General features: G+C 44.4%; 1 protein-coding gene across 1 annotated transcript; it reads left to right on the top strand.

The window, feature by feature from the left end:
- The first annotated feature begins 911 nt into the window (after nt 1-911).
- LOC129328407 (uncharacterized) lies at nt 912-9,051 on the top strand. The gene is made up of 2 exons (XM_054977457.1): nt 912-996; nt 6,006-9,051. Exon 2 carries the CDS (start codon nt 6,013-6,015, stop codon nt 8,095-8,097), a length of 2,085 nt encoding a protein of 694 aa, XP_054833432.1. The 5' UTR covers nt 912-996; nt 6,006-6,012; the 3' UTR covers nt 8,098-9,051.
- Nucleotides 9,052-10,948: the final 1,897 nt, after the last annotated feature.

Here is a 10,948-nt window from a genome sequence, read left to right on the forward strand (position 1 = left end):
TCAAATCCACCAAATTTGACATTTTATCACACAGCCTATGATAGTAAGTCAAACATCCTCTAACTAATTTTGAATTCCAGATTCGGCATCCAAATCCAGGGTCGAACCTCAAATTCATTTCTCATTCATGGTAGCCAAGCCAAGTTACGAGGCATGGGCAGTTACACCTCCTCCTTTTTTGGGACAGGAGATGAGCCACAATGCAGCAGAACACTTTCTGATGCACCATCAACTTAAGCAGCCGCCTTATGCCCACAGGAAGGAGAGAGATCAAGACAGGTAGCCGCGTTAGTTTGTCTGTAGCAGTGGAAAAGAGCAAGAGTCCAGTAGCACCCATAAGATTAACAAAATTAGTGGTACGGTATGAGCTTTCGTGAGCCACAGCTCACTTCTTCAGATATCTGGAAAGAAGGTGAGCAGTGGAGGAGAGAGGTGAGCAATGGTGGCCGGAGAGATCGGTCTCAGAGGAAGAACCTGGCTTGTTGTGCCTTTCTCCTCAGCCTTTCTGAAGCCCCCACCATCACTTCTGCGGTATTATTTGGCCGTAGCTTAGCTCTTCAAAATAAATCCCCACATGGTTCTGTTATAGAAAAGCGGGGGGGGGGGGGAAGGACCACTAAGCCTACGGTTTGCAAATGCTGATTTAAGAAATGCAACCTAACAATGCTATTAATGCCTGATTCTAGTGCACTCCTTTAACATCTCTGAGTCCTGCAAGTACATCTCCCTCTAGTGTTTATCTGGCCTTGAAACAGCAGCTTAGAAATTACCTCAGCCCTGCATCTCATTTGGCTTGAGTTAAAGTTTTGGTTTTCTGTAAATCAGCTCCCTTCTTGAAGCTAGCTGTTCTGTGTGTAAACCACAATATTTCCTGGCAGGAACTATGTGAATGCTATCACACATGCAGAGAGAGGCATAGATATACATCTCACTGGAGACTACATAAGCGGAGAAGAAGCTGAACTTTTATCAAAGAATACAGCTGTAAACAAGAGGGTGAGTAATTTATTTTCTTCAGCTTGATGTGGACGGCGTTCTAAAACCATAACTGCAGGGCAAAGATAGTGGGTCCAAGAGTGTCTTCTGTCACATGTGCTTGGGTAACTAGCTCTCTTCTTTCTGAGACTCAGCCAGTCAGGCGACTCAAATCCATGCTTTTATAACTGGGCTATTGTAACACACTCTACATGGACGTCGCCATGAAGAGAATGCAGAAACAAATGTTGTCTGAGCTGACAGGAACACATCTCACCGGTTTAAAATCGTATTATTAAACTGAAAGCAACTTTGACTGACAGTTTATTTCCAAGTTCAGTTGGAGGCTCTGTTTAAACCTTTAAAGCCCGTGAAGCCTTTCTATATATCTGCAGGATTATTATGTCCCTGTGGACCAGTTTTGCCCCTCCGATTGCAACCTTCTGTTTGCTCCCTCGCTTATGCTTGTCCACTTAACATCTACTAGAGCCCAGTCCTCTTCAATAGGGGATCCTACTGAGTGGAACAGACTCCATTGGGAGATAGGAGGGGCACCATCCTGAGAAGTTTTAGGACCCACTGCAATTTCATTTTATTTGCTAGGGTTTTTAACAAGGGGGTGGGGTCCTAAGCTTGCAGGTATTTACTTGGCAAGGTGAGTGAAAGGGAATTTATTGTACTGTATATGGCTTTAATGTGGAATTTTAGAGCTGCCTTGGGCTATAAGGAAAGGTATAAATATGTAAACCAAATACCAGCTTGGATTCAATCAGATATTTCAGTGGAAGGAATGATTTCTGCCCAGAGTATTGAACCTCTCCCTGCGCCCCCCCTAATTCACCCCAGCTGCATCTGAGGGCCAAGCTACAAGTGACGAATGACACTTGAACAGCAAGTGGATTGAGTGGAGAGCAAGTGAACAGGGAGAAATACACGTGCTGTTCAAGTGTCATTCGTCACTTGTAGCTTCACCCTGAGTAGCATTTTGGTGGGCATTTTGGGGTGCAGCATGAACGAGAAAGCAGGAAACTTGTCTCGAGGGCAGAAACTATTCCACTGGACCCAAGCTAGTGCATTTTCATGTTTCTTTGTTTGTTTAACTTGATTTTTATCCTACAAAATATTTCTATTATACGACTATTCCCTCTACCTACAAGCTAACACCATAGGATCTTAAGTTTTAAATTTTTTAATCTATTTCTTTTATTTACTTCATTTATTTCCTGCCCATTTCCCCAGTGGCAGGGCCGGATCTAGGGTTGCCAGTGCCCGGGGCAACCCGTGTCTGGCCTTGTGCACACGCACAGCGCGCGCACGCTCCTGATGCGGCGTGATGACATCATTTTGGTGACATCACGTGGGCGCCGGAGGCAGCATGTGGGGCTGAGAAGCCTGCCCTGCGGGACAGGGGGTGGCCAGCTGCCCTTTGCCTGCCCTGCAGGACAGGGGGTGCACAGCAAGCCGGCCGCCCCCTGTCCCGCGGGGCAGGCGAAAGGCAGCGTGGGGGGCTGCGAGGCTGCCCATGCTGCCGCCTGCGCACTCCGGCAGCTGGGAGCTGCTCCCAGCACCCCCTCCCTGGCGCTGCTGGGGGCAGACTACCCCCCTGCCCCCCCCCCCCGTCGATCCAGCCCTGCCCAGTGGGGATGCAAAGCATCTTTCATTGTTCTCCCCTTCTCCATTTTATCCTCACAAAAACTCTGTGAGGGAGAGGGTCTCTCTAGACATGCCCGTTTTTAAAGAGTAGGGTCTGGGTTCCACAATAGCACAGGGGGAGCTTCTCCCCCTGTTTTTACTGCTCCATGTGCACAGAATAATCCATGTGGAGCAGAAAAAGCAGGGAAAAACCTCCCTCCCCTGCTATTTTGACATGGGAAAACGGCTTCAGGGGAGAGGGAGGAGCCCCTCCTCCCTCTGCGGAAGCATTTTGAGGCTGTTTGGAATCTCCTTTATTTTTTAACAGCCATTTATTTTTTAATTGCTGTATGGCTGTGGAAACCTCAAGCGTTCCCTAGACCCAATGCTTTGAAAACTTGCTCATCTAGCTTGGCCTTAAGGGGCTCTAGATGTGCAAACCCTACTTGGGTTCCTGCAGCCGTACTGCAGTTAAAGAAAAATAAATGGCTGTTAAAAAATAAAGAAGTGCCCCAAGTGCCTCAGAACGCCACTGTGGGGGAGAGGAAGGGCTCCTCCCTACTCCCTCAATCTTTTTTTTTTAAATAAAATTTTATTGGTGAGCGAATAAACAAAAGAATTTTTTTCCAAGTTTGACACATATAATCTCATTATTCCCCTTGCTCTATCCCCCCACCCTTTTCCTCCCCCCTCCCTATTGACTTCCAACAGCTTTCCAACACTTAACCCTTCTTATTGTTAAATCTAATTCATTTATATTTTCCTACCACCTCTAGATCAAAATATCTCTTACTCTAAGCACATTCTTATTTTTTTACATAAATTCTATCAAGCATACTATAAATATAGTATGTATCATAACAATATAACACAACAGTATGGTATAATATATAGCCAGATTCTCAGTGTCTCTTACTTTAGACATTTTCTATTTCTCTTCTTTTAAATATATATTCCATCAAATATACAATCAATATAGTATATATCACAAAACTTAGATTGTATGCTATGCCACTAATGTAGCACAGCACACAACCCAATATAACCCAACCACATAATATATTATAATATAATGTCTGATACACTACCTTATTGTTTTATACTATATACTACGCACTGTATACCTCATTAATATATCTGTTTAACCATTTTCATTGTCCCATATGTTCAATGTAAAATTCCCTTAAATATTATATTTGCTTAGATTATAGTTACATTCCCCCTAAGTGGTAAGATCCCTTCTCTCTTCCCATTACAACATTATTCTTTTAAAAATTTTCAAACTGCCACAGTTCTCCTTTTATATCCCATTTTTCCCCCAAAATTGTTTCAATTTCCCCCAGTCAACAATATATTGTCCTAGGTCAAGATCTTTAAGTTTCCTTGTCAATTTGTCCATTTCCGCCATGTACAGCAATTTATAGATCCAATCTTCTACAATTGGTATTTCTTGTGTCTTCCATTTCTGCGCGTACAAAAGTCTTGCCGCTACAGTCATGTAAAATAACAATGTTCTATACTGCGCTGGAACTGCCTCCATTCCCAAGTTCAGTAACAACAGTTCTGGGTTCTTGTTTATTTGTATTTGTAAAATTTCATTAATTGCATCAATTATTTCACCCCAGTACTGTTTGGCTACCTCACATGTCCACCACATATGATATAATGATCCTTCATGCTTTTTACATTTCCAGCATTTGTCTGACATATTAGTATTGCCTAGCGCAATTTTCTTTGGTGTTAAATACCATCTGTAAATCATTTTGTACACATTTTCTTTAATGTTCGTACAAGTTGAAATCTTCACTGTATTTTTCCATAAGTACTCCCATGCCTCCATTGTTATTTCTTTATGAAAATTTATTGCCCACTTCACCATCTGGACTTTTACTGTTTCGTCCACCGTAAACCATTTTAAAAGTAATTTGTAAATCTTAGATATTTCTTTCTTGCCTTCTTGTAATATCACTTCCTCTAACTCTGAATTTTCCAGTCTTATACCTCCTCTCAGGCAGTCCGCATTGTAAAGATCTCTGATCTGTCTATACTGAAACCATCCATAACAAGGAGACAATTCTTCTTCTCCTACTCCCTCAATCTTTTTTCCAAAATAGCAAGAGAGCAGGATTTCTGTGTGAGCCAGTTTGATGTAGTGGTTAAGAGCGCGAGACTCTAATCTGGAGAGCTGGGTTTGATTCCCCACTCCTCCACTTGAAGCCAGCTGGGTGACCTTGGGCTAGTCACAGTTCTCTGGAGCTCTCTCAGCCCCACCCACCTCACAGGGTGTTTTGTTGTGGGGATAATAGTAACATACTTTGTAAACTGCTCTGAGTGGGCATTAAGTTGTCCTGAAGGGCAGTATATAAATCGAATGTTATTTCTCATCCTCTTGGAAGGAAGTGATAAATGGAGGGCCTCAGGGATACGTCCTGGGCCCTGTGTTGTTCAACATCTTTATAAATGATATTTGGATGAAGGAAAAGAGGGGATGCTCATTAAATTTGCAGATTATACTAAATTGAGAGGGGTTGCCAATAGAGTAGAAGACAGGCTGGAAAACTGGGCTAAAACTAACAAAATTAATTTCAACAGAGATAAATATAAAGTGCTGCGTTTAGGTTGGAAACATCAAAGGAATAATTATAGGATGGGGGAGACTTGTCCTGGTTGTAATATGTGCAAAAGGATCTAGCTGAAGAGGAGATGACTGAGAGGTGATATGATAGTCCTCTTCAAGTATTTGAAGGGCTGTCACAGAGTTATCAGCGCTGTATTTTCTTCTTTTGAATTTGGGACATATTTGAATGCCAGACTGTTCTGTGGAAAGTGCATCCCAAAACTGTAACGTTCAAATCATAACTCTTTAGAAATACAATAGATAACCACCCAACCAGAAAAAGTGATTTTTTTATTATAAAAAAAAATTCAAAAGGAAAAATATAAGGGGTTTGTTTTTTTTGAATGGACATAAAAATGGGACTTTCACAGTAATATTTTAAAACTGCTATAACTTCTTCCTATCCAGATACTCTATGTCAAAATTCATACAGATTTTTTAAAAGTCTTTATAACAAATAAATTGATTAGGCTTTATACTAAGAGAATGATGAAAGGACCAAGTCATCTTCCTCTGGCTCTATATTGTGTCCTCTGTTGCTAATTCAAATTAATAATCTAGCTGCTACCATATCTCAGATAGACTACAGATTGCAAAACAGTCTTCAAATTGATTTCCATATAGGGTGGGATACACTTACCAGACCTAGATGTTACAAGGCATGTCTCAAAGTGGCCAAATCTCCATCCCCTGTGAGCGACGCTCTGTCAGGCCAGTGAGATTAAGTGTGCACAGGAATGCTGCCTTAATCTCACACTGTCAAAATCTTTGCTTCATTCAGGCAAACGATGGCCGTGAAATGCAAAGAGTCAGATGTGGTTAAAGCCCTGAGGAATGTCTGCAAAGCCGAAGATGTGCGCAAGGAGACCGAACTGATGATGAAGCCCTATGCCAACTGGGAGGAGTATCTGATGCCTGGCCCCATCTCCATCGCCATCCTAGGGGAGCTGGCATGCATCTCCGCAGGGCAGGGGGATTTCTCCATCAACAAGAACCCACCCGCAGGGGGATTCAAATACATCAAGTACCCAGACTCATTCCTCACGTGCCTGATGCAGGTGAGCAACAAAGGCTGGGAGGCCTTCAACATTGCGCACAAGAACATGGATCAGATCAGGCTCCTCTCCATGAGTGTCCCGGAGCAAATGAAGACCATTGTCCAAATTCTGTTCCAGGACACAGAAGTAGTACGGGCATTGCTCCCCGGGCCGCTGACCAGCATGAAATCCATTGCTGATGAATGTACCTCTTTAGCCCTGGCTGTTGAGAGCAAATTCAGTGACGTCATCTGCCTGATCCAAGAACTGCTGGAAGCCTGTTTGAGTTCCAAGAGCGGGTATGAAAAAGAGCTGGAAGAAACTAGACGGACCTTGGAAGGCGTCAAGCTCAAACAAAAAGCGGCAGAAGCAGCCAAGAAAGAGGCAGAGGAATACTACAATAGTATAAGGAAGAAAGTGGATGAAACATACCAAGATTACAGAAAGGCAATGGATAGTATTCCAGAGGGGTGGGATGCTGTAGCTATGAATTTTGTTGCAAGTCTAACAGATAGCATGACAATTGTGCCTCGTGCAGTTGCCAACCTTACCGCTGATATGTTTAAACACCTTATTGGGGAAAGCGAGCACAGTGGCGACGAGGCAAACGGTGGAGCTGAAGATGACCCCATAGCACTGTGTAACATTTGCTCCCACTCTGTGCAACTGGCTTCTTTGGGAAATGCTCTGAATCAGCTTGTGGATGAAGAAGGCAACATTAACATGGGCCTCCTTTACAATGAGAAAGACCAGCAAGTCAAGTCCTCTTGGACAAAAGAAACTGCCGAGCAACTTCTGGAGAAGATAAATAAAGAAAAGGAATGTAGCGTGAAAGGAATGGCGGTGGAAATATGTACTTCTGTAATTGGTGTTTGTCAGACACTGGCTGAAATAGCGACTTCTGGAAAAAAAGATGTAGATAAGAAAAGCCTGAAGGAAAAAATCAAACATCTATTGCAAAAAGTTAACCTCTTTGACAGCAAAAGCAAGTCACGCACAGGGGCACCACCCTTTGCCCCCAAGACACCCAATATGGCAAAGTACGAAGACAATTGCCAAGGGAAAATGGCAGGATCAGTCGTGATGACCAATGCCCATTTCAAAGTCTTGCAAAGTCAAGAAATGCTGAAGATCACAGAAGAAGAGTACCAGAGAAGTTTTGAAAACTTCAAGCAGCAGAATGAAGAGTTGACAGAGGTACTCATTACCATGAGGGCATGTGAAACAAAGGAGATTGACTTTGATACAGCCCGGAAGATGCTGATCAAAGGCTTGGATGCCTTGGGGCGGGTGAAGGAACAGTGGGAGAAGATGGTCCGTTTCTTCCAGATGATTTCCAGCCTCATCGAGTCCTGCCTCAGCCGTCGGATTGCAGAATTTGTAACCACAGCTGGAAATGTCCGTGGAATTGCAAACTACTCCAGCAATGACTTTGTTAAAGATCTGATTTATAAGCAGGCGTTCAATGCTTCCAACGTGGCTCATTTAGTGCATATGATCTCCGAGACCTACACAGAAGTATCTTCAAACTACCTGATGGGCAGGGTGAGTAGCCTTGGCAGGCTTATCTCCATGGAGCCTTCTGATCCTAAATTCCAGGCTGAGCGCCTGAGATTAGCAACAGGGTGTGATGATGCTCGACAAGCCATAGAGGATCTGGTCATTAAGAAAAAAAGAGAGTTTGAGAGCAACATCCGGGGCAGAGTGGAGAAAATCTCTTCTGAGCTGATGGCTGCCTTGCCAGAAGTGACCAAAACAGAGCAAAAAGCAATTGAAGATACCGTACAGAAGGGCATGAGAGACATGAGCCTGCAGGATGCCAACCAGTTTATCTAGAAGTATATCTCAACTCTAAGTCTGCCTCACCTTTGGGACAGGTTGTAGCAGTGCCTACCTAATTCCATCCTTTGTCCGTTTTCAAAATTCTAGAAGGACAAACAGTGGTTTCAACAGAACTCTGGCCTTTTCCACACCGAGTTTTTGCCGCAACTCTTGCTTCTTAACTGTAACATTTTAGCCCTTCCCTGTTTTCTTTGGGTTTGTCTTTTTTGGTTTTTAGATCTTGGTGGTCTGAAAAAATATGAGGAAAAGTTGGGAGTGGGGGGAATGGTACTGTGTTTCAAAGTGTTCTGAATGTTTCATGTGTTGCCATGGCCTACATAGTATACATCAATCTGCCAATAGAAGATAACACATCATGAATATGATGAAGTGGCCTGTAGTTTATGCCACAATGTATCTCACTTTGAAAGAGTAAAATCACAACTAATAATAATAATAATAATAATAATACTATATGATAGGTTTCCCCAACGTGGTGCCTGTGAGCACCATTCTGCCTCCCAGCACCTCTTCTGGCACCCACTAAGTATCTTTACATAGTAAGCAGGGAAAGGTGGGGCTTTTGCTGAGCAGAGCTTCTGATTAGTCATTGGCGATCTAATTGACTGTCCCGATTTTGTCCCGATAATGAGTTCCTCCGGCTCTTTTTCTATGAAATGATCCCTGGCAAGATCTAAATTCTGGTCATTATAGGGTTAACACATTTGTTTTGATCTTGTGAGACCTAACCTGGAATTATAACCTTGGCTTAGAGTCAATCCTGTTTAGAAACTACAAAAGGGTTAATTACCAGCAAGCAGGCAGGAGACCCTGACGCTGACGCACAGGCTTGCTACTGTATAGCCTCGTTACTTTTGTTATTCACTAGCTAGCTACTTGTTGTATGTATGATTTAACTTGTTTATTGAAGTACTTAATTTACTGCTATAGATAAAGACTTTATTCTTCTCAACAAACGGCTCTTCTTTCCATGCCTCTACCTCTCATTAACCCAGGGGTTCCCAGCATGGTGCTGACTTTTTTTCCTGGTGCCTGCCAAGCGTTTTAGAAAGTGGGTGGGGCTGGATGAGGTTTCTGCCCAGCAGCACAGTCCTGATTGGCCCCTGAAGATGTGACTGGCCATGCAGATCTTTTAAAAAGTTACTTTGGCAGTGCCACACAGAACGAGGATATTCACTGCTTAAATGAAGATAGACTGTCTATGCGTGAAAATATTTTAAAACAATATTCTCATTTTAAAAGGCATCCTGTCTGAAATGGCAAAGAGTTACTATTAGAGTTATATATAACCTCACTCCCTTACATTTTGTGGTTTTCGCTGCCTCTTGCAGCTGCCATTTTGTGGTTGCGCTAGGGTTGCCAGGTCCTTCTGTCCTCCCAGCGGGAAGTGGGGGCCCTGGCACCTACCTGCTTTGGGTGTCCATTGCGCATGCGCAAAGCACATGCACACTCTCGGGCCCGCAAGATGATGTCACTTCTGGGAAGGATTGTCATCGTACAGGCCGTGGCTGCCCCTGGAACACTTCTGCACTCTATGGAGGGGGGCAAATCTGGCCTGGATTGGCCCAGATCAGGCCCAAATTGGCCTAGAACAGGCCTCTGCAGAGTGTGGGAGTGTTCCCGTGCTCCACAGTGGTCCAATTCAGGCCGATTTGGGACCGAATTGGCCCATTTCAGGCCCAATTTAGGTCCAAATTGTAGCTGGAGCGGGGCCGCAGGAGTGTGCCACACTGCCCAGGAGTGCATCCCGGAGGCCCGTACCTCCCCACTGGCCAGGTGGGTGTGAACGGGGTATACGCCACCCCTAGCGGGGGAATGGCAACCCTAGGTTGCACCCACCACCCTTTCTAAGAATTTTAAAGATGCCCACAGGGTCAAAAGTTTGGAGACTCCTGTTTTAGTCTAATGACATGCTACACTAGGACTTAAGAGTGGTTCACACACCCATGAAGTGCCCTTGATTTGACTCCCCTTAAAGTCTTGCCACCTGGCACAAGGTGGACGAGGAGGTGGTGGGGATCTTGGGCACCTTGCTGAGTTTACTTGAAAAAAAAATGCTGCATGAAGGCCTTTTCAGTGCTGACTGAGTAGCAGGAGAAACATTATACCACACTATTACAATGGTAGTGCTGCACTCAACAGAGGTATACCCTTCTAAATCAATGGGATTAGAGCCAAGTTAAAAAGCCCCACAGCAGCTATGGGAAATGGCTTTTAAAAAAGAAAGGAGAGCCAAATGGGCTTAGAATGCTAACTCAGGGGAAGGGAGTGCTCCTGCCTCCCTCCCCATCCATTTTCCAATGTGAAAACAGCAGTGTGTGGGGAAGGGGAGTTATTCCTCCCTTTTGCTGCTCTACAGGCACAGAATACTCCATATGGCAAAACGAAAACAGGAACGGGTGGGGTGGGGCGGGAGCCTCTTCCATCCACTTCCATTGGGCAGTTCCAGGACTGGAGCATTCCCCGCAGGCCATCAGCCCACACATTCTGCCCCTGCTTAGAAGGACCCCAACCTTTTTCTCTTGCATATAAGCTTTTAAAAATATCTATCTGCAGCATATGAACTTTTAAAAATATGTAATATACTAGAAACAAAGCCCGTTGTAGCAAAAAATACAACGGGCTCTAGAAAGGGCAGGGGGGGGCCTGTCTGACCATTGCCCCCTCCCCAGCACCTGGATCTGGGGCAGGGGAAGGAGGGCAGGATGGTATGCCCACCTCCAAGACCCCTGCCCTCGCCCCCATTGTAGCTTCGGGGGGGAGGTGAGTGAGGTATGCCCACTGCCATGCCCCCCTTTGCCCCTGCGTGGCCCCCTCACCTCCCCTTTGGGACTTTTAGGGTTGC

Source organism: Eublepharis macularius, chromosome 4 (genome assembly GCF_028583425.1).
Source record: "Eublepharis macularius isolate TG4126 chromosome 4, MPM_Emac_v1.0, whole genome shotgun sequence".
In the NCBI taxonomy this organism is placed as follows: Eukaryota; Metazoa; Chordata; class Lepidosauria; order Squamata; family Eublepharidae; genus Eublepharis; species Eublepharis macularius.